The sequence below is a fragment of the Stenella coeruleoalba genome, assembly GCF_951394435.1.
Source record: "Stenella coeruleoalba genome assembly, chromosome: 15".
In the NCBI taxonomy this organism is placed as follows: domain Eukaryota; kingdom Metazoa; phylum Chordata; class Mammalia; order Artiodactyla; family Delphinidae; genus Stenella; species Stenella coeruleoalba.
The window spans coordinates 85,745,730-85,773,693 of NC_137161.1; the positions used below are offsets into that span (position 1 = coordinate 85,745,730).

At 41.8% G+C, this 27,964-nt stretch overlaps 1 protein-coding gene across 1 annotated transcript in view; it reads right to left on the bottom strand.

The window, feature by feature from the left end:
* SDK1 (sidekick cell adhesion molecule 1) overlaps positions 1-27,564 on the bottom strand; it is an 816,979-nt gene extending 789,415 nt beyond the window's left edge. Inside the window, exon 1 of the mRNA XM_079943718.1 lies at positions 27,095-27,564. Within this exon, the coding sequence (XP_079799844.1) occupies positions 27,095-27,341 (247 nt within the window). The 5' untranslated portion in view covers positions 27,342-27,564. The remainder of the gene's footprint in view (positions 1-27,094) is intronic.
* Between the last annotated feature and the right edge of the window lie 400 nt (positions 27,565-27,964).

The window sequence follows — 27,964 nt, forward strand, 5'->3', positions numbered from 1 at the left end:
TTTAGTTGTTTTTCTGGAGTTTTATCTGGTTCCTTATCATCTGGTACATAGCCCTCTGCCTTTTCATCTTGCTTTCTGTGAATGTGCTTTTTGTTCCACAGGCTGCAGGATTGTAGTTCTTCTTGCTTCTGCTGTCTGCCCTCTGGTGGATGAGGCTACCTAAGAGGCTTGTGCAAGTTTCCTGATGGGAGGGACTGGTGGTGGGTAGAGCTGGCTGTTGCTCTGGTGGGCAGAGCTCAGTAAAACTTTAATCTGCTTGTCTGTTGATGGGTGGGGCTGGGTTTCCTCCCTGTTGGTTGTTTGGCCTGAGGCAACCCAGCCCTGGAGCCTACCCGGCTCTTTGGTGGGGCTAATGTCGGACTCTGGGAGGGCTCATGCCAAGGAGTACTTCCCAGAACTTCTGCTGCCAATGTCCTTGTTCTCAGGGTGAGCCACAGCCACCCCCCGCCTCTGCAGGAGACCCTCCAACACTAGCAGGTAGGTCTGGTTCAGTCTCCTATGGGTCACTTCTCCTTCCCCTGGGTCCTGATGTGCACACTACTTTGTGTGTGCCCTCCAAGAGTGGAGTGTTTCCCTCAGTCCTGTGAAAGTCCTGCAATCAAATCCCACTAGCCTTCAAAGTCTGATTCTCTAGGAATTCCTCCTCCCGTTGCTGGACCCCCAGGTTGGGAAGCCCGATGTGGGGCTCAGAACCTTCACTCCAGTGGGTGGACTTCTGTGGTATAAGTGTTCTCCAGTTTGTGAGTCACTCACCCCGCAGTTACGGGAATTGATTTTACTGCGATTGTGCCCTTCCTACAGTCTCATTGTGGCTTCTCCTTTGTCTTTGGATGTGGGGTGTCTTTTTTGCTGAGTTCCAGTGTCTTCCTGTCAATGACTGTTCAGCACTTAGTTGTGATTCCGGTGCTCTCACAAGAGGAGTGAGTGCATGTCCTTCTTCTCCACCATCTTGAACCAATCTCCACCCATTTCTTTCCCAGTTTAGTTTTTACTTTCTTTATAGTTTTCTACACTCTATGTTTTTTAATGAACGAGTAACATTTTCACAAATCCTAAGCCACTGGGAGGGAAAAACAAATCACCATATTGGAATTATATTAAGAGACGTTTAACAACATATACAAATGCCTAAATATGTAATCTTTTCTTTGGTTGGCTCTCTCTCACAATGAGAATGTGTACGGATACAATCAAGTGAGGTGGCCTTTCCTAGGTCTCTCAAAGGGGATGTACTTGACTCATGCAATCTAGTCATGATTTCTAAAAGCCTGCCACTTTTATTATAACCACCATCTCTAAGATCTTCCTGCTCACGAAAAATTAGTTGAACAAAACAGAAATTCAAGCAGTCTGAAGACTATTCATGTAGTTTTTTAAAAAAATGTGTAAGACTTTACTCAGCAATGGTTCTAGTACACTTTCAAAGATATATAAAACTATATCATTTAGCAATATTAATAATTTTATGAGAAGCTGGTTTATTTTGTTGATATGCACTTTAATCTCTTAAGATGGTTTTGTGATAGAAATAGTTACTTTCACATTCTATCATCTACAATAAAAATCATTTTGGTCCCTGGGAACCAGGATTACATAAAACGAGCTTCTTCGTATGATTTTAATAAAGAGTTTTAGGTGTAATGTTAAAATTCACATTTTAAAATGTATCCATATTCTTCTCCTTTTAAAGTTAGTATTCTTTGAGTATTAATGAAAATAAGTAAAGTTACTTATGTATAGATATATGCAATAATTCATGAGGTTAGAGAAATACAGAGTAATAGGTTAAGATGATACATACAAAGGTTAGGATACTGTACATAAGATTGTGAATGCTATAATATATGTAATTAGAAAAACAGGCTATTGATGCTCAGACCATGCACCCTCGAGTATCAGTATGTATGACATGGTCTACTGCTTTAAGCTGTCAAATTTCTATGTAAGAATACCACATCAGAATCTGTGTTTTAAGATGGATCCATAAGACTCAAGCATCACCCAACTGTGGATAGGTAGAGAAGTTTAAGAAGCTGTCCTTCCCAAAGGGTCCAGGATTCTTTTGGTAATGGTGATGATAATTCTTTTGGTAATGGTGTCTAAGGACACAAACGAATAGGTATCCCATTAGCAAAGTCTACCACATCATACGGGGCTTGAATACAGCTTCCTAAAGCTTGTTCTCTTAAAAAAGAAAAGTTCAATATGGAAAACTTGCCATATATTAAAATAGAAAAATTAAGAATGGAAAAAGGACTTCCTTTTGAACGCTGGCCCCTAAGAACTTTCAAACGTATAAATTCTGTAATCTTGCCCTTTACTACTTTCTGGGCACAGGTTTAACAAAATTATAGAAGAGAAAAACTAAAATCTCTGGTCTTAAAAATAAAATATAAAACCAACCACCACTTCAAATTGACCCCATTATGTTGACTTTCCTAAAGAACAGTTTTCCAGTTTCTATTTTAGCAGCAAAAGAGCCTACTACTGCTTTGAGTGCAAAGCCCATTTTTATAACTAAAAGTTAGTTATACAATGAGAGTTTATTTCCTATTACTGAGAAGATAAGGAACCTAGCCCCACATCACCTTTGGTCACTAAGTCCCATCGTCCGTAGCAAACAAACTTACAAGAGCTACCTCCTAACTACTCATATTCCACGCTCCAAGCAGTTTAAGGATTATCTTTTATACCTGCTTCTTTAATAAGTTTTTTTTAAGGATTAAACAAACAAAAAGCTCATCAAATTAATAGGCAAATAAAACACTGCTTTCAAAGGGGCCATAGGATAGTCAGGCTTATTGGAATACTGATACATGTTCTAATGTTTTGACTTGGGTATTAATTACATGTGTTCCATTTGTGAAAATTTATCAAGTGATATATTTATTATCTGTGTACCTTTCTGTATGTCTATTTCAATAAGAAGCTTACTTTAGAAAAACCATGTTATGCTTATAATCAATATTATGCTTATAATCAAAACAATCTCCTCAATGATTTCAAATGCTAAGATAAAAGAGGAGAAGAAAGGCAAGAAAAACAATCTGAATCTAAAACTGCAATTGGAGAAAGGAGAGAAACATGAATCACATTTCCTCAGAACAATACATACTAGATTTCATTATGGGGACCAACAGTCCATTTAAACTCACTTCTCTCGAGCTTATTTCTACATTATGAGACACATCACATGATTAAAATCCTCATGCAGCAATATGAGACCAAGGGCTTGAAGAAATGGAAACAGGTCATATAAACCCTCAAGTTAAAAGGCAGGGAAAGGGCTTCCCTGGTGGCGCGGTGGTTGAGAGTCCGCCTGCCGATGCAGGGGACATGGGTTCGTGCCCTGGTCCGGGAAGATCCCACATGCCGCGGAGCGGCTGGGTCCATGAGCTATGGCCACTGAGCCTGTGCGTCCAGAGGCTGGGCTCCGCAACGGGAGAAGCCAGGACAGTGAGAGGCCCGAGTACCGCAAAAAAAAAAAAAAAAAAAAAGGCAGGGAAAGACGTATTTTACTGGCTAAAGCAGAACCTTTACCCAACCTGTCAAAACATCACAAAACTTTGAGCATTGCCGGAGGCAGAATTCCAAAAATGTCCCACCCCAATCTCTGGAACCTGTGAATACTGTGACATATGGCACATTTAAACCTTCAGACAGGGAGACTATCCCTGCAAGGAGGCAGTGATCTGGGCACATGAGCCCTTAAAAGCAGGGAGTTTCTCTGGCTGAAAACAGTAGTCAAAGATTTTCAGAGCATTAGAAGGATGCGGGGTGCTGTTACTGGTTTGAAGATGGAGGGGCTCTGTGAGAAGGCAGGCCTCAAGAAGCAGAGTGGCCCCAGCCAACATGGAATAGGGACCTCAGTCCTACAAATGCAAGGACCTGAACCTGATCAACAGACGAATGAACTTGCAAGTGGGTTTTCCTCTAGAATCTCCAACTATATTATGAGCCACCCAAATGCTGGCCCATGTTAACCATATTTTTTCTTATCTTTTATAGCAAGCTCTGGAAATTCAATAAGCACAGGCATAAATGGTGATAAAGGAAAAATTACACAACGTATTCATTCATTCAACAGGTATCTATCAAGTTCCTATTATACACTGGGCACTGTGCCAGGTGCAAGGAATATAACAATGAATAAAATAAAACAATCATATCTTTTGAGGTTCTCAGACTGGTGAAAGAGACTGACATAATAAACTATAATGAGGAAGGTACAAAGATAGGGAGATGCACAGGATACTGTGGAAATCAAGACGATTCTTTGTGTAGAGGACACAGAAATCCAAAAGGCTACAAGGAGGCCGTGATACCTGAGCTGAGACTCAAGGAATAAGCTGAAGTTTGCCTGGTCAAAGGTGGGGTGAGAGAGGGGGCTTAGGGGACAGCATTCAGGGCTAAAAGGACTTGCAAAATAAAGGCAAGGAGGTAAAAACAACACAGTGTGTTGGGGAGAAGGGAGCAAAGGAGTGGAACTACTGGCAATTCAGTACTCTGAGAGTGCCAAATGAAACCCAGGAAGAGATTACACAGCAGAGGAAAACAAGGCTCAGATTATGATCTCCAAATGCCTCAATAAGAGCCACTGTAAGCAGAGACTCATGGTGAGATTCATGTTTTGGAAGCTATGTGGAAGATGGATTTGACAAAGAATTGGGCAGAAAATTCAGTAAGGATGATGAAAGATTTTAGAAATATTTAGAGAAGTAAAACCCTCAGGATTTCACAACTGACTAACTGGATATGGCAGGGGAAGGGTCAGGAAGGAAGAGGTAGACTCAAGATGATTCTCAGGTTTCTAGCTGAGGTGACTCAGTGGATGATGGTGACACCAAGACACAGAAAATACTGGCTGAAACACTGACTAGGTTACAGAAGAATAAGAGAACAGGCTGGAAAGGTGTTTAGTGACATCTAGAGGGAGGTGAAGAGCTTTTAACACTAGGCTCAACTGGGTCAGCTTTGGAGAGCCGAATAAAGTTTCAAAGACTAAAAAGTAATCCCCAAGGTATTTACTGAAAAAATTCTTAGTCATTATAATAGCCCAGACAGTAGGTGGAGTCCACATTCATGCTGAGGCAGTAGAAAAACAGGGGATGTATATGAAATATTTCCATGTAGAAACAGTGGTATTATTTTTGTATATGGTGTGAGGAAACATTCCGATCTCATTCTTTTACGTGTAGTTGTACAGTTTTCCCAGCACCACTTATTGAAGGGACTGTCTTTTCTCCAGAGTATAATGTTGCCTCCTCTGTCATAGATTAATTGACCATAAGTGCGTGGATTTATTTCTGGGTTCTCTATTCTGTTCCATTGATCTACATGTTTTTGGTGCCAGTACCATTCTGTTTTGATTACTGTAGCTTTGCAGTATAGTTTGATGTCAGGAAGCATGATACCAATACCTCCAGCTTTGCTGTTTTTCTCAAGACTGCTTTGGCTATTTGGCGTCTTCTATGGGTCCACATAAATTTTAGGACTGTTTGTTCTAGTTCTGTGAAAAATGTCATAGATATTTTATAGGGATTGCATTAAATCCGCAGATTGCTTTGGGTAGTGTAGATATTAATTCTTCCAATCCAAGAACATCTTTCCATTTCTTTGTATCATCTATAATTTCCTTCAATGTTTTATAGTTTTCAGAATATAGGTCTTTCACCTGCTTGGTTAAGTTTATCCCTAGGTATTTTATTCTTTTTTAATGCAATCTTAAATGGGATTGTTTTGTTTCCTCTGATAGTTCATTATTAGTGTATATAAAAAGCAACAGATTTCTGTATATTAGTTTCGTATCCTGCAACTTTACCTAATTTATTAGTTCTAATAGTTTTTTGGTGGCAACTGTACAGTTTTTTTACATATAGTATGTCACCTGCAAAGAGTGACAATTTTCACTCTTCCCTTCCAATTTGGATGCCTTTTATTTCTTTTTCTTGTCTGATTGCTGTGGCTATGAATTCCAATATTATGTTAAACATAAGTGGCAAGAGTAGGCATCCTTGCCTTATTCCCGATTTTAGAGGGAAAATTTTCAGCACTGAAAATGTGAATGACATTAGCTGTGGTTTTGTCATAACTGGACTTTATTATATTGAGTTATGCTCCCTCAATACCAAATTCAATGAGAGTTTTTAATCTTAAATGGATATTGAATTTTGTCAAATGCTTTTCTGCATCTATCAAGATGATCATGTGATTTTTATCCTTTGTTTTGTTAATGTGGTGTATCACATTGATTGGTGAGTACTGAACCATCCTTCCAACTGTGGAATAAATCCCACTAGATCATGGTGTATGATCCTTTTTCTATATTGTTGAATTCTGTTTGCTAACATTTTGAGGATTTTTGCATCTATATTCAGAGATATTGGCCTATAATTTTCTTTTTCATAGTGTCTTTGTCTGGTTTTGGTATCATGGTATGGTGGCCTCATAGGATTAATCTGCGAGTGTTCCAGCCTCTTCAATTTTTTGGTAGTTTGAGAAGGACAGATATTAGCTCTTCTTCATATGTTTGGTAGAATTCCCTTGTGAAGCTATCCAATCCTGGACTTCTGTTTGCTGGGAGGTTTTTTGAACTACAAATTCATTAATACTGCTAGTAATCAGTCTGTTCAGACTGTCTATTTCTTCCTGGTTCAGTCTTGTAAGGTTGTATGTGTCTGGAAATTTGTCCATTTCTTCTAGGTCGTCCAATTTGTTGCCATATAACTGCTCATAGTATTCTCTTACGATTTTTTGTATCTCTGTGGTATCAGTTGTTATTTCTCTTTCACTTTTATTTTGTTTATAGATAGGCAAAGCAAGGTCTGAGTAACATTTTTTAAAAGGAAGTCAGGAAAAGAGGGAAAAAATGTGTTCAGTTATGCATTTATTCCAAAACTACAAATGCTTGCTATATACAGGTCAGATATGGTGCTAGATAATGCCATGTCAACTCTGGCTTGAAGGATTACTGTATTTGAGGTTCTGGTGGGATGAATCAGACCCAAAGCTCAGATCAGAGGCTGGAATGGGGAGATACAGATGAAGTCATTTGTTTAGGAATGACAGCTGACAAAGAGTAGATAAGGTGAAAAGGAAGAAAAAGCCAAAGATGAAACCCTGGGGAACATCTACACTTATGCAGTTAAGAAGGAAGGAGAGGAAACAGCATAAAACCTTATACATAAATTCACTCAAAATGCTCAGCTACAACTGATTCAGCATGATGTAAGTTCAAAGTTCTGAAAGATACACTCTCCAGTCTCAAGGATTCTACATAATACAATACGAATTTATGTGTACAATAACTACAATACTAGATGGATGGAGCTTATGGGTACTATAGGGAAGTTGCCAAAAATGCTATGAAAGTTGGGGTACTATTCTAAATTGGGTAAATTAGGGAAGATTTCATTAAGCAGAATACATCTTAGTTGACCTTTCAAAGAGGGAAAGGAACAAAGAAAAGAAAGAATAATAAGGATTGGCAAAGATTTGGGAAAACTCACACATTGCTGGTGAGAATGTAAAATGGTTCAGCCACTCTGGAAAACAATTTGGCAAATATTCAAAACGTTAAACATAGGATTATCACATGATCCAACAATTCCACTCCTAGGAATATACCCCAAAGAAATGAAAGTTAAGTGCTCAAACGCATGTACATGCATTTTCATAGCTACATTATTCACAACAGCCAAAAGGTGGAAACAATGCAAATGTCCATCAATGGAAGAATGGATAAACAAAGTGTGGCACATACATACGACAGATTACTATTTAGCCATCAAAAGAAATGGAGTACCCTGAAAACACTGTTACGAGAAATAGGCCATATGTAAAAGGTATCATATTGTATGACTCCATTTACATGAAACACCCAGAATAGGTAAATGCATATAGATAGGATGCGGATTAATGGGGAGGGGACAGCTGTGGGGCCTGGGGGTTTGCTACTGCTAATGGGTATGGGTTTCCTTTGGGGGTGATGAAAATGTTTTGGAACTAGGTAGAGGTGGTGACTGCCCAATACTGTGAAAGTACTAAATGCCACTGAATTGTTCACTTTTAAACGGTTAATTTTATGTTATGTAAATTTTACCTCAATTTTAAAAATTACCTTTAAAAGAAAGAAGCTAATATGGTTTCCTGTGACAGGCGGAGGGGGCAAACAGGCTGGAGGGCAAGAGTATAAGCAAGACCTCTCTACACTCCTACACGGTTTGACCTTTGAATCCTGTAATATGCTCACAAAGTAGTCAAAAACAACTCCACATTCACTTTATTAAATCTAAGGTTTGAAAAATAACCTTTGTCACAACATGAAGAGTATTTCTTTGCATAAACTTCTTCAGATACCACAGATCTTCATAATACCTTTAAAAAAAGATGGTTTTGAGTTCTTCTTAACAACAGGTTCTGATATCCTCACCCGATCGATTCACATTCCTGGGCTGAGCCACCAGAGCCAGGGGTAGTAGAACAGGCCAAAGCTCACTGCCTGCAGCCTAACCACCCAGGACCCCATCATTAGAACTGCACTGTAAGAAAGCTTACATGTGACAAAGAAATCAACACAAATTAAATGACCCAGGAAAATCAAAGATGATTTTCTAATTCATTTTGACTTTGATTTTGAGGCTTCTAAGCAATCTGTCAGAAAATTCTGTAGTATCATCTTTCTTCTGGATTTTCTTTTTTAAGATTTTTGAGTTTCATAAAAGATTTTTTATGTACAATAAATACTTAATAGTTTTCAAGAGCCATCAGTAGACATGCTCTGATATATCTGAAAATTTTAGCACAGCAAGATATCCCTATACCCTATGTTACGTTAGCAAAAGTTACATTTCAGAAGAAAAATAGAGAAACTTCAAGAACTTTGTGATCTTCTCTGTCAAAGTCTATAAGCTACATTCAATTTTTATCAAGTACAAGGTTTAAAGTAAGACTGCTTAGGGCTTCCCTGGTGGCGCAGTGGTTGAGAGTCCACCTGCCGATGCAGGGGACATGGGTTCGTGCCCCGGTCCGGGAAGATCCCACATGCCGCAGAGCGGCTGGGCCCGTGAGCCATGGCTGCTGAGCCTGCGCGTCAGGAGCCTGTGCTCCGCAACGGGAGAGGCCACAACAGTGAGAGGCCCGCGTACCACAAAAAAAAGTAAGACTGCTTAGCCTTAGCTGATATTTTTAAGCCGCACTCTTCTTTCAGTACCAAGGTACTAATTTTTCTAATTCCTGAGATCCAAATTATTTTAAACATATTTTGTCAAGTTCAATACTATATATAAAGTTTGGTCTTATTCTATAAGCAGCAAAAGATATATGAAAGGTCTTATTTCCTCTCTTAACAAAGATAAGTAGTTGAAGAAATTCTGTACCTCAAGAAGGACTTACTCTGGGATAGTTGTAATTATTATTTAAACAGAAATTGCTTAAAATATGTAAAATATTTGACAAAAATCTACAAAGACCATAGACTGGCACCACAGATTCGGTTAGATTTCTGATGACTTATTTGTAAAGAACAAAAATTAGTCAAAAGGCTTCCTCTATCTTTAGGGTGTTATTCATACACCAACTGAGACCCCCCCCCAAAAAAAAATCAATATTAAACAAGGCCAGTTTGGGACTTCCCTGGTGGTCCAGTGGTTAAGACTCCATGCTCCCAAGCAGGGGGCATAGTGTCGATCCCCTGTTGGGGAGCTAAGATCCCTCATGCCGCACCTCATGGCCAAAAAAAAAAAAAAAAAAAAAAACCAGAAAAACAAGGCCAGTTTTTTTAAAGAAGGAACTCTGACACTGAATGCTTAGCAGCAACCTACAGGAACATGAGTTCTTATTCTGTGTACCAAAAATACCTATTTTTGATTTTACTTGTAGCTTTCTCTATAGAGTCCAAGGTACTGCCTGTAAAGTAAGAAGGTGGGATAGGAGCAAACTTCCAACTGCAAAGGAGGGCATAGATGTCTGGAGCTAGAACGCCTAACTCTTCCAGTGTACACGTGCAACTATGAGGGCTGAGGAGGGAGAGAGGGGAAACTGTGTATGAAGCAGAACCTTCTGGCGCTTCTTAAGCCCACACCTCAGAACAGAACTGGGTGGCAGGGAAAATGAACCCGGGGTAACTGCCACAAAAGGCAGAAGAGTTGTGGCTCTGCCACATCACACCCGCCACCACTTCTGAGCGAGGCTGAGGTGGGATTCATTTCCTCACTTTCTCAGGAAACGCTGGTGCAGAGTTGAGCCGTCATCTCTTTAAACGTTCAAACTTTCAGAAAAGTAAATGAAAAGAAAAAAGGACTTGTAAGAACGGGACATATCTAGACAAATGGAGGAAATCAGATTTTCAATATAAAGAAACAGTAACAAAAACGAACTCCTTGAACGGAACATCTCAAACGTATTCTCATGTGCCACATTTCTATATATTTCCTTCAGTGATTACAGTTCTACGGCAGAAAGGCTCAGTTGGCAATACACAGACCAAGGACATGCAGACCATCACCAGATACCTTGGGAGTAGGTAATAGATCCTCACTCATCACCACAGCATATGATAGAAACTCAGTAGGGATGAAAACATTAAGGTGATCAAACAGTACACATATGTATCATCCAAGTAGTGAAAACCTATCAAGGCCAAGAAGCCAGAAAACACAATCTTGAAGAGAGGATAAAAGAAACCTCGCAAATGTAAGCCTGCTTGCTTAGGCCACACCAGCCAGTAGGTATAGATGAAATTACACTGACATGAACCAATACCTTCAACTAGCCAGCTAAGCCCCCAGATGCTCTTCCAGACGCTCAACTCCCTGGAAAGGCCCTACACCAGAATTCCCAGGTGCACCAATCCTGAGTCCTCCAAGCATCACAGCTTAGCAGACCGCATCAAGTGAGACTCACACCTATCCTGTGGGAAAGGCTGGGGCTTCCCACAGCTAGACTGCTTGTACCCTCAGGAAGAACATTAAAACAGCTCAGTAAGATAGCTCATCTAGTTTATACACACCAAATTTTTTTTATTTTTTTTAAACACACCACACCCTGCGTACTATTCCCCATGAGGACCCACCGCCTCTGACTTACCCTGACAGTTTTTAATGAACAATGTGTCACTGCACACCCCCCACCTATGCGCACACACGCCCCCTCATAATTAGCCCCGTGGACCAGCCTCCTAGGGCCGCTTCCAGACAGGCCCACAGCTGAAGTGCTCCTGTGGCATCTTGGGCCCACACTTAATTCTCTCTGCCAATTGCCATCTGTATCCAAATCTCATTTCTATCCCAGCTGAAATCCCAGCCACAAAAAGAATCATCCTGTCTAGTGACTTGACTAAATTTGATTGCCAATATCAATTCATTCCAGAGTATCATCAACAGAAATATCCCTTCTCTGTTGAGGTTTATACTAAACCATAACTGATGGTACCCAATGCAATGGCAGGAGGATATGATCGGTCAGTAAAGTCATCAACGAGCCAAGAAACCTCAAAAGCAAAAGAATATTATTTATTGGGGAGAGGGTGAGGAGGGAAGAAGGAGAGACTATAAACAACAGACTGGAGAAAAGGACAACCAAGGTAAGTTATGAGGTCAAGAAACATGTAATGCCTTCTGTGTATTTTATTTTAGCTGAGGAAGGAGAAACACATCAGGGGTTCATTTGATCTGATAAATTCATGAACCTAATAGCAGCTATGATTTATTAAGCAAGACACTGTGCTAAACGCTTTACATACGTTATCTCTTCTAATCCTTACAAAAACCTTGTGAAGAGATATTAACTTTTCATTTTATAAATGAGCAACTGAAACAGACAGGTTCTGTAACTTACCCAAGGTCACACAGCTTACAAATGGCAGAGCCAGGATTTGTACCAGCTCTAAGACTCAAGACACCATCACGTTATAATGCCAATACACCACAGCCAATGGCTTAAAAGAACATTTTCTATGTACGTATTTAAAAACGAGATATATCTGTACTTGCCAATACAAAATGATATCTAAGATACATTGTTAAGTAAAAAAAAACTATGCTGAGGCCAGTCTCCAAAGTATGTAACAGTAGGCTACCATCTGTATAAAGCTAAAGGATATACGTATATGGTTGCATTACACATATCACTGAAAGAATACTCAAAACAGCGAACAGCGATGACCTCAAGTAGAAAGGACCAGAGGAATGAGGATCAGGAAAGTAGATCCCTTTCATACATATACTTTGGTATGATACAACTTTTTAACCCACTCATGTATTTTTTCATAGAGAATAAGTGCTACATAATAAAATATAACTGTAGACTAAAATCCTGTCATGAAAGGATACCTTAAGCCTCCCCGCTTACCAAAGCTAAATAAAATAAAGAGGCTTAAGAACCACAAAGCCACATCTATTGTAATAAAGCATCTTTTCTAGATGTTTCCACAAGGAAAGGGTACCTAGTAACACTGCTCACATCCTAAATGTGGACCACACATGTTGCCACCCATAGAAAGAAATGCTGGTGAACATGGGAGGAGAGACTGCAGGTAGGAAACCTTGGTGAGGAAGGGAAGGAAGAACGGCCACTCAAAAACAGTAAGCCGAGAGAGACAGGAATAGGCAGAGGCAAGCCCGCTCCTGACGAGCCCTGGGAAGCACAGCCAGAGAACGAAGCCAAGCCATAGAAATGGGCAAAGAAGACAAAGGCACATAAGCACCTTAAGCAAGGTAAGGGAAAGGCATTCTCACTTCCCAATCAGTCTGGAAAGTGGTAAGATGAAAATAACATCAAAACACGCCGAGACCAATCCCCTTTGTTGTAATTCAAAGAATAATACTCCCATTCAGAATCAATATATGTTTCTTTGCTTGTCTTGAAATATTTACTTTCGGAACTTCTACAATTTTTTATTATTTATAATACAGTTCAAAATTATTGGCAGTGCTTATTAAGCCCTCCCATTTTAAAAGGTTTGGATATCGTTTGCTCGAAGAAAAAGCTAGTCTGGCTAGCTTAAGCAAAAGGGAGACATACTGGAAAACACACTTGAGGAAAAGCTGAACATCCACACTTCGGGATCAGCAAGAACCAGAGAAGCTCTGAGGCTGCAAGACTGGTAGAATTCCACGAAAACAAGTCAAGAGATGACATAGCAGAGAAATGGCTAATGGGGGCCCCTGCTGTGTACCAGGGTCATTCTCAGAAAATGGCACCTTTTGTACACTATTGCATTCATTCATACATGATACTCTCCTAATTTGCATTTACATTATATTTAATATAAAGTTATTAATAATTCATAATTTATTTAAAACACAAATTTAAAATCACTAATTTTCATTTATAAACTACATGCTTCAAAATTTTTGTACAGAATATCATTAAAACTTGAACTTATTAAATTTACTTGATATCAGAGCTGTTATTGGGAGAATGTGACACCAGAATCATAAAACAAAGATTAAAGCACTAACTAAAAATCGATGGCACAAATGTGCTCATCAACCCATCTTTCAAGGGAGTTTTTGTTCTTACGATGAGCCTGTATTTTAGATACTGCATGCCTTTTTCAAGTAGATGAACAAAATAAGGCCCAAAACAGTAATTTAAGTTTCCTCAAACAGAAAAAACACACCAAAATCTCAAGTCCCCATTATTGCAATCTCAGTCTGAACCACTAAACTACTTTAATACCATATTCCTCCTAAAATCCACTAATATCACATTATGGTAAATAACAATTGCTTTCACAATTTTTTAAAAGTTATAAATGCTTGTTGTTTGAAACTCAGAACTTCCAGAAAAAAAGAAAAATTTCCCATAACACAGAGATAAGCGCTTTAAGCAGGCTGGTCTATTCCTTCAACCATACTTGCTGCATATATGATAAAACAGTAATTTCTTATCCATTTCTGACTTAAAATGATATCCCCATTACTTTTTTAATCTATTACACTTTTCAAAAGCAATCTAAGCCCATTACAGAAAATCAGAAATTAGAGAAAAGGAAAAAGAGTCACCAAGACACGGCTGCTATCAATATCCTGGTGCATCACCTCCCAGACCCTTTTCTATTGACCTATATATGGATGACCCTATGTCAGAAACTTCCCACCACATGTGCTCATGTCACACACAATGGGCAGCACAGTGTAGGGACCAAGAGCAGGGACTCTGGAGTCAGCCAGCACTGCATTGAAAACCCAGCTGCACCACTTACTAAGTAGGTGACCTTAAACTCTCTGTACCACAATTTCCTCATCTATAAAATAGGGTTGTCACAAGATTATAAGATACTGCATAGAAAGTCCCTAGCACAGTGCCTGATGCATGAGAAGCACTCAATAAAGACACACTATTACACTGTACAAATCATGCTATAATCTCATTTTTCACCTAGTATATTCTGAACAGCCTTCCATGTTAATTAGATCCACTTCTACAACATCTTTTTAATACCAGCATAGTACAGTAGTTTTCTCATGTGCTACATCAGTCGCTAGAAAAGATGTCAGAAAAATTCAGATCCTCACCATTTTGGTCAGTGTCACCTGCCGCTAACTCTTACACACAGGGCAGAGACTCCAACCAAACCAACTTGTCCCCTAAACGGGGGGAATGGGAGTCAGAGCAGGTTAAGACTCCCAATGTTTCCTCAATAGCTGATTTGGGAGAAGTCACAAGGCAAATGGGGTTTGGCTGTCTGTGGGTTTGTTTTTTTTAATGTTTTTTATTGTCAATAGTATCTATGATGAAATTCAGTTTATTTGCCCAAGAAAGAGCAAGTTTTAATGCAAAGAACTGTAGTTTTTAAAAACCCTCTTAAGCTGTATTTTCAGATAATAAAATGCTAAACTGTAATTTTAAATTGCTACAAAGTATCCATCTAAATAGAATCGTACCACAACTTACATTTCACTTTTGATCCCACAGAGAACAGTAAAATTAGAGATGCAGATGACTGTTGTCTAACTATACTACTGTGATACTAGATTTAAGTAATTTTCAAAGTCCAGGAGTTGGTCAAAAACAACTAGCCAATCATATCAAGTTGACACAAAACAGCAAACGTCTACATTCTCATCTGCCATTTATCCTCGTCCATTGAACTTTTTCGTATCTTAACCACTGTCCTCCCTCAATATGTATGCTTTCCCTCAAATGTTGTTTAAACGTAGTTTACCCTTGTGCACTGAATCTGATAGCTAAGATCCACGTCCTATTTTTCCACAGCTAAGACCCCAATTCGGAATGTAAAGGAGGTCATCTTGGAATGTGTTGGCTAAACATGAAGGTCTTGATATTTGGTTCTATCTGGCAAGAATCTTGCTATTATCTAGACAATGAATTCCTCACTCCTATTGCTCAGTTTCTTTTACCTGAATCCTTCATCTTTGCGATCCCAAGTGCTAAGCCGAATCCCCAGACTCTAACGTGGCCTGCCTACTTGTAGCCCTACTAGGATTCTGTTTAAGCTGATCTCCTAGGTTCTGAACCCTGTCTGCACTTCACTATTTGTATTTCACTCCTTCCTTCGACTTTCAATTTCTTTCGTCTTGAAATACATCTTTTAGTAGTTCCTTCAGCAAAAGTCTACAAGTGATCAACTTTGTCTTTATCAACAAAGCTTTCATTTCACTTCTACTCTTGAATACTACTTCATATGGATACAGAATGCCAGGCTGATGTTTGTTTCTCCCCCAAAGCATTTAAGATATTATTCTATCATCTTCTGCTACCAACAAAATGTCTTCCAGATATTTAGGCAATGACTTTCTTCGGGTTGCTTCTGTCTTGTTTCCAATGTTTCATGTACCACGTGTCTAGGTGTGGATTTGTTTTTATTTATCCTGCTTGGGTTCATTGTGCTTCTTGGACCTAAAAACTCAAGCCTTGCGTTTATGATGGAAAACTGTCAACAATTATATCTTTGGAGAGTAACTCTCCCACTCTATTTCCTCTTTCGGGAAGCTCACAGAAATCGGTAATGGTGAACTTTCTCATACTAAAGTGGGTCTTATCCACTCATTTTCCACCTCTATCTCTCAGTACTGAATTACAAGCAATTTCCTCAGAATTCCTCAAAGATCAATAGTTTTGTCTTCATTTATATCCACTCAGCTCTTTAACCTGTCCGTTGAGTTTACTTGAGGTTTCTAGAAATTCTATTTGGTTCCTTTCCAAATCCATGTGTTCTTTTTACAACCTGTGGTGTTTTTTCATTGCAGTCTTACCCCTTTTATCTCTAGTAATTTTAACCAAGTGACTTCTGTCCTACGTCCCAGGAGCACCTTTCTCCTATTTACAACATCTGCCAAAGCGCCTCCATAGTGATTCATTTTCTCATGTGGCTGCAATGTTTTATTGCAAGTTCACCCTTACAATGAGCTGTTTCTTCTATTAGAGTCCCCAGACTCATCTGCTCTGCAGGACAGTTGTACACTTACGTCTGAGGGCTCCACTGGCTCCCATAGTTCTGGACCAGATTTTATGCTAATTTCTTAGCTTGAGGGTTAGTTGCACTGTAAGAAGTGTTAAATTTTAACCTACCACCAGTGTGAGGTACAGCTTTTCTCTTTTCTTATTCCTAATTATGCACAGTCCCAGGAGGATAGCACGTTTCTTTGCACTCCCTCAGACCAGTGGGCAAGGCTTTTCTAGTCTTCTTTTCACAGATGGGACAGCTTCAAGATTTTGTACAGGAGGACACTAACTCCACCTTCCTTCTTTACACAGACCTAAGACCACGTCTCCTGTTTCTTCATGAGACCCTCAGGTCTGTGCCCTTGGGGCCTATACTCAGATCTGAAACCACCACAGGCCTTGAGTTCCCAATTACAGCCTCGCTTTGAATTCTCTTTTCACCTGTGGCACCTGGGATTTCCTGGTTTATCAGGCTCAGGAATGCTTTTGCTTTCCCTTGCTCTATTTTGTCCGCAGTGTCGATGCGTCTGCAGCAGGGTGGGAGTGCAAGTCCTCTCTAACAGTTCTGGCAGCAGTGTCACTAGGAGGCTCCAGGAGTTGCAGAATAGGAAACTGTGAAATGATCACTTCACAGAATCGTGATGATTACTCACAATTTTGCCAGATGACAACAGCCCATATTTTTTTTCAGTCTCGAGAACAGTTTTTAAATTGTTTTTAAAATATTCCCAAGGTATTTCAAGTTCATTTTGTCACTACACACTTCAAATGCCTTCACAGTTCTTTTCTTGAGAATTTTAACAGTATGAGAAAAACGCCCGTTGACTCCATTTTCTCACTGACCATTCATTCTCTAATCAGCTTCAATCTGCTTTATAGTCCTACAACTCTAGTGAAATTATCCTAAAAAGGATCAACATTTACCACCTTATCAACAAACGCAATGGCCTTTCCTTGGTCCTCATATCAAATTCACTCTCATCAATCCAACGTCTTCCTCCTTCAATCTATCCAGTAAGTCACTGCTACATTAACATGACTACACATCAACTGTTCACACTCCCCCTTCTGGCCTAGTGGCTTATTAATACCTAGTACTACGAGAAAAGACAAAATGAATGAGGCACGATTCCTGTTCACAAAAGTGTAAACAACGATACCACCACCTAACACTTACTAGATACATACTGTGTACTTGGTAAGGTGCTACATACCTTATCTGTGATCGTATGAACTGATCCTCAGAATAGCTATATGAAGTAGGTACAGTTATTAAGAAGGTAAAATTGTACAATTATACTTCAGGGATGAGAAATAATGCGTAAAGAAGATTAAGTAGCCCACCCAAGGAAGCACAGCTAGCTTTTGTGAATCAGTTTTATTTTATGCCAAGCCCATCCTCTTAAACATGCTATACTATCTCCACAAGTATTTATACCAAAAGCCCAGATTGCAAAACCCATATACCCAAACATCTTGACAGGTCTCTCTGGATGCCTCAAAGGTACCTCACATCAATACATTCTAAACCAAAATCATGATCTTGCTGCCCAAACTGAGGTGGTCTGACCTCAGTGAATGACTCCCCTAATCAACCAGTCATGCAAGTCAGAAGCCTGGATACCACTCGTGACATATTCTCAATCACCCTCCATATCGAACCTACTGCCAAGTCCTGTCCATCTTTTCCCCCGTCTCTCTCCCTACCCATCCGCCCTCCTCTCTCCACCTCCAACCCTACCACCCTGGCTCAAGCTACTACTTTCTCTCAACAGATGACACAGTTTAACTTGTCTACAGTCATTCTGGCTTCTCCCATCCCCTTCTCGATTTTGCAATCAAAGTGCTCTTTTCTTCTCAAGATAATGCTTTTAAAATGCAAACCTGGGCTTCCCTGGTGGCGCAATGGTTGAGAATCTGCCTGCTAATGCAGGGGACACAGGTTCGAGCCCTGGTCTGGGAGGATCCCACATGCCGCGGAGCAACTAGGCCCGTGAGCTACAACTACTGAGCCTGCGCGTCTGCAGCCTGTGCTCCGCAACAAAAGAGGCGGTGACGGTGAGAGGCCCGCGCACCATGATGAAGAGTGGCCCCCGCTTGCCACAACTAGAGAAAGCCCTCGCACAGAAACGAAGACCCAACACAGCAAAAATAAATTAATTAATTAATAAACTCCTACCCCCAACATCTCTTAAAAAATTTTTTAAAAAAATGCAAACCTGACCATTTCACAAATTTCACAACCAAAGCTTTAAGTCAATCTTTATTTCAGGATCTGAAGCAATAGGAATGTAAAGGCTGGCAATAGCCCCATTTTAGTCACAAAGAGAAAGGCAATTTCAGTGAGAGTCAAGAAGGACCCCAACACAGGAACAGAAGCAGAGATGATGACAAAGAGGACAGCACCTGAGAGGTTTCAAATACTTGGCTCTAGTTATCCCTGAGATGGAGCTGAATCCTACATCTGCCAAGTTTCAAAGTATTCTTCTTGTTACACTGATACCCCAAGATGCCTCCAATAAAATCTTTTTTTAAAAAAAACGTTATTCAGACTAAGTTTCTAGTTTGCAACCAAGAGAGTCTTAGCAAAGGGGGGGGGGGAACCCTTAGAAGAGCCAAGAAGACACACTTAGAGAAAGGGGACATACCTACACAGCAAAAATAAAACAAATTCCACATAAAGTAAAAATACCTTTGGCCAGAAAATACATAAATATGTTCAATGTTTGTAAACTCATGTATCGTCTCCTTTTAAAGGTGTTACATAAAATGCTGGAGGGTAAGAGCCACGTTTTATGTTCTGCAAATCATCACAGCTTACTGTAGAGCTAAATGCTGAATTAAAAATTAGTAGTAAAAACATGACTGTACGATAACATAAATCATAAAGTTGCATCCTGGGAAACCCACTCCCTCTGGGAACAGTTTATACATGCACTCATGTAAATAAAATGTCTTTTTCTAGTAATACTTTACCACTACTCTATTTCCTGGTTGTGATTTCCATTGTAAGGTATTACAAACTCACCTTGCTCATAGACAAGAATTGTATATATTGCATGAAGGGCTGAAAAGCAGTGTACCATGGAAGGGGAAAAAAATAGCTATGGAAACTAGAGATTACATCCTATATAAATACTTTTTCTGTTGCCATCTGGTGGTTCATGTATTAAAACAACACTGACACTCATTGTGCAGAAGGGCTCAGTCCACAAAATTAAAACCTCCTATTCTTTTTGCATCACATTTAACACCTAGGGGGAAGGCAAGAAAGAAGACCTTCACTTTGAAAATAGTCCCTCTTTCACAAAACCATAAATACACACACAAAATTAAGGATCACACTAAAGAGAAAAACCCACAGACACCTGTGGATATAATCATCCTTATCTACATATGAATGGGTTATACCTATGTGATATAAGCTATGATATACCTCCTTGCCCCAAATCTAACTTCTTCCTTACTAGCCTGTTTGGTTTGGTAAAATTCTTAATAAAGGCAACTAACGGCACTCTGAGAAGCCATACTCCTCTTCCAGTTGCCATAGTCATTCTTTAGTTCCCTCCCTGTGCTCTTTTTCTTGGAGAGATCATTCATCTTCATAAAAATCAAGCTTACATATTTGAGAGCTTCCAAAACTCTCACAATAAAGAATCATGTCTAGAATACAGAGCAGAGTTCTGAAAGGGAGAAAAGGCAACAAAACATTGCACCAAAGGCTAAATTTATCTATGTAATAATATGGGCCCAGGAGTCCAATTCTCTAAAGTCCACATCTCCAAAGTTAAACACACACATGCGCACACACACACACCAAACCCCAAAACACTGCAGAAACTACAGTCTTAGCTCATGTTCAACAAGCTAATCTCCAAAGATCAGTAAATTAATAGATTTACCTGGCTGACATATTTGTTATCAAGAAATTGGATCACTTAATTGATAGCTGCTATCTTCACTAGACATTGTCTGTATATCAACAGAGTGCCAGCTAAGCCTGTTAAAGTGTAGTTATTTTGTTAATTTTGAGGACCTTCTGATTTACTGAAAGTCCCTAATGAAGACAATTAACCAACATAACATTAGGTTGCGTCCAGAAACATCAAGAGAACACCACCTACTAATCTCTTCGATTCCTGACGGTCACTGTCCTGTAAACATAAACATTCTCACATCACTATTTCATATCTTCTAAAATTTCTCACTGCATTAAGTACCTCCTACATTTCAATTAGCCTTGCCTTTTCCCTTCCAGCCGTTTAAATAAATAAGCATCTTGCATTTTAAAGAAATTTATTTCCCCAAACTTCAGGCTTACACTGATAAATTACAGCACTAATTCATTTTACAGAACCTAACATTTTGAGCATGAACCACTTTCGGGCTAGAGTAAATATATCATGTGTAAGATGGCAGCCCCTAAGGAGAAATGTTATACTGCATCTTCGTTGTTTTCGACATTGTAAATATCACGGTAAAGGTAAAATGAAGAGAATCAGGTTCTAAGAACCAAGACATATGGAGTTATCGAATCACCAGACAGAAGACACAGAGAGTCTGGTGAAGGGCAGAAAGGATACGACAAAATACAGATCAAAGAATCAGAGCAGAACGATTTTGAAGATCTAGTCTAACCTCCAACTTTTACAGTTGAGAAAAATCAACTCAGAAGCTAACAGACCTGCTTATATTGCAAGTTAGTTACAGAATAAAATCGAAACCAGGTCTAGTAACACTTATCCCAATGCCTCTTCCATTCACCTCATCCCTGTTTCTAGAAAAGCTTTGTAAACATTCTCATTCCCACAACACCTACAGGAGACCCTGGGGATGGGACGCCTGGAGCCAGGCTAAGGCAGTGAGTCTCTGGCTTTAGAAGCTGCCTGCCAGGAGTCATACCACCTAAATACTAGAAGAGCAAACAGAGAAACAAGAGTTTCCTGAAGCAATGCTCCCCTACATTTTTAATTTTTGTATTTGGATATGGTAAGAATAATGTTAAAATAATGAAGCTGTGAGACTATTAATGTATTTCTCCAGAACAGGTCTCAGGTATGGGATCAATAACTGGCAGGTAGGCATCTATCAAACTATGACAGACTCCTGTAGTTCAGGGAATCATTAAAAAACATAAGACTAATTTCTATGCGTTACTACAAAACGATGACACGAGGTGCCATCACTGTAGTCCCAAATGACGAAATATCTTCTCGGGATCATAGGTACAAATATTTATAATCTGTTTTATTAAAAGAGATTTACAAATTGAGGAGAAATTTTAAGAAAATGCCTTATAGAACTGATGAAGTCAAATTACTAATTAGAATGAAAGAGACTCTACACGTATTAAAATGCTCAGTTACATTAGGTAAACACGTATCATCGCTTACTGTATTAACCAGATCATAAAACTTACATCGACACCTTTACTTTTTTTTTTTTTTTTAAAGATAATTCTACTTTAACTCCTCTTTATACTATACCTTTCACCCTGATTTTCATTCCCCATCCTCAGTTTTACTCAACTTTCACTGATTTGGACTTAAATGGTGTACTCTTAAAACTGCTTTTTTTTTTTTTTTTTTTTACTTCTTACAGAAATTTAAGTCATGACCTAGGCAAAATCCAGCTTCTGAGTTTTCACTCTGTGTCTGTTCCATCCTCTAGATTTGGTCAGCAGACATTATGGTCTCCGACCTCAGGGACACCTGGAGGAAGGCCCTGAGTCTCCCAACAAAAACAATACAAGGACTCTAGGGGCTTCCCTGGTGGCGCAGTGGTTGAGAGTCCGCCTGTCGATGCAGGGGACACGGGTTCGTGCTCCGGTCCAGGAAGATCCCACATGCCGCGGAGCGGCTGGGCCCGTGGGCCATGGCCGCTGAGCCTGCGCGTCCGGAGCCTGTGCTCCGCAACGGGAGAGGCCACAACAGTGAGAGGCCTGCATACTGCAAAAAAAGAAGAAGAAGAAAAAAAATACAAGGACTCTTAAGGATAGAATATAAAGGCAACTGGGAGGTAGAATTTAACTACGATATCTTGTTTGATTCCACTCCATCACCTGCTTAACTTTTCAGAGTGACTTTGTTTTACTCCAATATTTGATGACAAAGGAAACTTCCTGTCTAGATATAATCCCAATATATAGCTAAACTTAACTATCGTTAGATAAAATGCATGTTAACAAAAGGTCAGTATCTTATGAACCCCACCTCTCTATTTCCATTTAAAGGACTTATGCATGTACTTGAGTGAGGATAAAAGAACTTTCCAAGTGCTCTTCTAAGAAGTGGTTAGTATGCTCCTAGTGGTCAATTCTGGGGAGTTCAACTCTGCCAAATGACTGCCACAACCCCATTCTAAGTTGCTATTTGACATTTACATTACAAGAAAAAAAATTCTTCAAAAAGAAAAACCAAACTGGCAAGTCATTTTCTTATGGGAGAGGGATAGTTATATGCAGGGGGCTATGCATATTCCTCTGTATTTTCTAAATTGTTTAACCTAATTTTTATTGTTTTACGGTAACAGTAAATTAGGTGACCCGAACCTTGAGGCCATGTAACTCGATACAGCATTTGGAAAACATCAGCCACCATCTTCCCTCTGGTATCCATCAGATTGCTCTCCCTCCCCATATAAAGCCACAGGCTGCATGGGAGACACTCCAGCCCACTGGTTATGAGCATAAACTGTGGATTAGGCAGCCTGCTTTCCAACCTGCTTCCACCACTAGTCCTGAGGCCTCAAGCAAATCAGTTAACAGTTCAGTACCTCAGTTTCCTCTCAGACAAAACGCTACTTGCCTCGCAGGGGTTGTTGTGACCAGTAAATGAGCCTACCTGTAACGCACTTGGTGCGTGGCACATAATAAGGGCTCAGTAAAGGTGAGGTACAGGTGGCCATACGTAAGACTGCAGAGAGGGTGATAATCGCTTATCGTCAGATTTACAAGACGGTTACCAACCAAGTGGCCAGCTGCCATCTGTTAAACATGTAGTGGTCTAATAAAATTTAATAAGTACCTGAACACTTACTAAGTGTAGTACTCTCTATGAAGACTCTCTAGTGAAGCTGCCAGCCTGGAGCTCAAGTTCCACTTGAAACTCAAATTACAAAGATGTGAGGAGAAGGGGATCTAGGGGTAAGAGGAACAGGGGAAACAAACCACTTCAGGGAGAATGGGAAGCAACAAGGGCCCAAAAGGAAGCTAGATTTGTACTGAACCCAATTAGCACTGTTTTGAGATTTCTCCAGCAAACCAGTGGCAGAGCAGCCTAATTAGTAGACCTTACTCAAGGCTGAGATCGGCCCAAGAAGAGGGATCCAGGTAGGAGTCCAGGTCACAGCAAGTCAGGCTAAGGATGACAGAGAATTGGGTGAGATTATGGGATTGGCCAACAAGGATAAAACTGTAACACGAAGATATGAGAATCACATGTGGAGTTTTTAAATGCACAAATTCTCCCTCCAAAGACCTCCAGGTTGGAGGTAGAGCCCAGATGAGTGTATTTTTAAATTGCACTGGCGATGCTGATGCAAACCCCAGACTAGCACAAAGCAGGAGCTCAACGATGTCAGTAGGAATAAATAGAACGAGCGACTGAAAAGCTAATTAAGTCTGGAAGAAATTTCAAAGTTTGAGATCATGAACATTGAACAAGTGAAAATCAGCTCAAAGTGCAGACAGCTCACTGGAATTGGGGGAGGGGAGGGAGGTACACACACTACAGAACCACAAGACCAGCCAGAAACAAGGTTACAAGAAAAATCAAGTCATGGGATCTTCCGTAAAAAGGATCACAGCAATGGTTCTCAAACTTGGCTGAACACTGGAACCACCTGAGGAGTTCTTAAATCTCCTGATGCCCAGGTCAAACCGCAAGTCAATTAAAACAAATTCTGGGAATGAGATCCAAGCTTCGCTATTGTTTAGAGCTCCCAGGTGATTCCAATGTGCAAATATGTTTGAGAAACACTGGGAAAGAGAGGGTCCAGGAAATGCGCAGGTGAAGGGAATGAGGAAAATCCAGGCAATCGGAGCTGGTGGTTCTCCAACTCTGGTGTTATCAGAATCACCTGGAAGCAAGCTGATTTCTTCCACGTGGCTCACTGAAGAACAAAGGGACCTGGCCCTCCACAGGTGCCCCCAATTCCCCAGGTAATTCTGATACACACCGAAGTTGGAGAACCATGGTTCCAAGTGGCTAGAAATAACTCCAAAGGAGAAACTAAGAACTATGAACCACCCCAAGCAGTAACTGAGAGCGTTCCTACCCCCTGCACCTGATGAATACAACCTTAACATGAGGCTGTACTGAACATTACCAGAAGCAATACACCTGTAAAGGTCCAGCAGTAAAGCTAAGGCACCACAGGTCTCACACACATGACACTTGCAACCCTGCCATCCTCCGCCTCAAAAGGCACCTTCTACAACACTCACGTCTGGCTCCTAGTGGACAACATACCGAAAGCATGCATTGCCACCTGCCTTTCACAATTAGAAAGCAATCTAGAAAAGTTACAAACACACTAATAAGCAGAGTATATAATTCAAATTCCTATTACCAGGTAGAAAGAAACCCCAGGACTATTAAAGTTACATTGGGAAGACGTGAACCTGTTTCACATAATGGTCAATCACGCACTCTGCTTATAACTTGGGCTGTGTAACTCTATGTAACTTTTACTGGTTTATATTGCACTTATTTTCTCCCAAGATATCATGACCAAGCCTAGCCACATGAAACGCCATTAGAAGGAAACACTTAAAGAGAAATTAGGCATTGCTTCACCTAGCTACATAGTAATATAGTACTTATGACCAGTTCCAACCAAGTGGTAGGTATTCCATTTAGAACGTTACATTTTATCTAATAAGATTCAAGAGAATACTTCCCCATGCATATGACCAACTCATCATCCCATCAGAAATCTCTATAGCAGCACCAGAATTTTCATTTTCAAGATACATGAGCTTTTGTCAAATAGTGACATCTCCCCTGTAACATGAATTTTCAATATAATATAAAAAATGATGGATATATTACGCATTTCACAGAGAACAGAAACCTGTCAATGAATTTAGAACTTGTTACAACCTATTTGAAATTTTACACTAAAATATCTGTTCATTCTGTAAACCATGTAAATGTAAAACAGGTACCCATGCTTTATACTGATAACAAGGAATAAAATACTCCTGGCTAACAAAGTTTGTGGCCTTAGTACTTTTTTAAAATTAATTTTCATTAACACTACAATCGTAAAAAGCAACAAGCAGGACAGCCTTCAAACTGATAAAAAGTTGAAATCTGCATAATATACTTCAAAACAAAGCCACATTTTTCCCCCACCATTTGAATTTGTGCACTAATCTTTAGATGTATAAATGTACAGGGCTTATTGCAAAGTGCAAGTCACTGTTTTAGAAAAAAACAAAACAGGAAAACTTAATAAACACCCTTTCCTATCTTAAAGGTCATCCCTAAGTGATTTAGATTTCTTCACTTGAACCTGGCTTCTCTGGCAATCTACAGATCCCATTTTACAAAACGACTTAATGCTTTTCTACCAAAGTCTGTCATTAAGCAAAAAAGCACAAATAAGCGAAACGAAAATTTTCCAAGTAATGGAGGAGAGTTAAATTAACCAGAAATACGGCAATATGTTTCCATGTAGCAGAACATGAAAGCGGGCACTTAGGGAGAGGGTGGGGAGGACCTCAGTGCACATCGATTAGGTTAACACTAACAAAAGAAGGATGAGTTAACTGTTAAACTATCGATGACAGTTTTGAGCTCAGACCTTTAAGATGTGACTCCACTTAAATCGTTATCCGTCGCTACACACACATCACCTTCCCTGGACACTGAACACGGCTAATTTAAGTTTAGGGCGCCCATCTGCCGTCCACCTGTCTCCTTCCATATTCCACGACACTAAATACCACCAAAGCCAATTCCCCTGAAGCTACCCACGCAGGTACACGCATCTTAAAAGACCGCACCAAAAGGACGCGTGGAGCTAGCTACTTCCACCTTTTCGCCGCTTGCTTTCACCTTTATTCTTTCCAGACAAGCAAACTTCAGCGAGGAGGTATGCTCCGAGGCAGGGGGTACGTGCCGGGTCGTTAAAAGAACCCAGATTTCGGGGACAGCTCGGCTCGGGAGAGATGCCACCTCCCTTTTCAAACGGCCATTTGGCACCGGCAGAGGGACAGCACCCACTCAGAGACCAGCACCGACGCAACAGAAACCACAGGGGGCGGAGGGCAAAGCCTAGGGGAGAGGCCGCGGGCACCCAAAGTTCTGCTCTAGCAACGGCCGGGCTCCCCCTGGGGTCAGGCACCGGACCGGAGAGACGCGGGGTCTGGGACACCGGCTCCAAGTGCCCGGCACCTGGAACCCGACGAGAGTCAGCCACTGAGCCCGCAGAGGAGCGGCGGGCTCCCAACTCGGAGGCTCGGCGCCCGGCTCCACTCAGGTCCCGCGAGCGGCACTCGGGCGCGCCTCCCCGCGTCTCCCGCTCCCCGGCCCGCGTCCGCCCAGCTCCCGGCCCCGGTCCGCCCCGCTCCCCGGCCCGCGTCCGCCCAGCTCCTGGCCCCGGTCCGCCCCGCTCCCCGGCCCGCGTCCGCCCAGCTCCCGGCCCCGGTCCGCCCCGCTCCCCGGCCCGCGCCTACCTTGAGCCAGCGCCCGGAGCAAGTGCAGCTGCAGCGCCGCGAGCGCCCACCACCCGCGCCGCCGGCCCGTGCTCAACTTTGTCGCTGGCCTCCCGGCGCGCTGCCCCTCGTCCTCGCCGGGGCTCCCGGGCGCCGAGCGGGCTCCCCAGGACCGCCGCCACCGCCGCTCGGGGCCAGGCAGGGACCCCCGCGGCCGCCCCGAGCCCGCCGCGCCGCCGCCGGCCGCCAGCCGCACGCCCCCGGCCATGCCGAGGAGCCGCCGCCCCCGGCCTCGGGCCCCGTGAGTGGGACGGCGGGCGGTGGCCTCCCGGCCGGGCGGCCAAATACGAGGGGCGCCGGGCGCTGAGGGGAGCGGCGGGGGAGAAGTTGTCAGCGGGGAGATGACAACCTGTCACGCCACCCCCACAGCCGGAGCGCCCTGGCCGCGCCGCGTCTCAAGAAGGGTCGGGCGGGCGCTGAGGAGACGCCGCCGCCCCCGCCGCGCGCGGAGGAGAAAGTGCACCCTCCCGCCCGCGCGCCGCCGCTCGCCCGCCGCCGCCGCGCCCCATTCACAGCCCAGCCGCACGCGCCGCCCGCCCGCGCCCGCCGCCGCCGCTGATTGGCCGAGGGGAGGGGGCTAGCGGGCCCCCCCCACGTCCCGCCCCCACGCCCTCGACTGTTTTCAAACTCGCCGCGCCCGCCCGCCTGGAATTTCGCGCCGGGCCCCGGCCTCGACTCGGGCGGCTTCCCGCGCCGGCTGCGCCCCCTAGGGACGTGCGGCGGGCACTGCAGGCCGGCGCCGGCTCGGCACGCGAGCCCCTAGCGGCTCCCGCTGGGGCGGCTCCGGCCTCGCCCCGCCCAGCAGTGCCGGCGCGCAGGTGGGCTCGCACG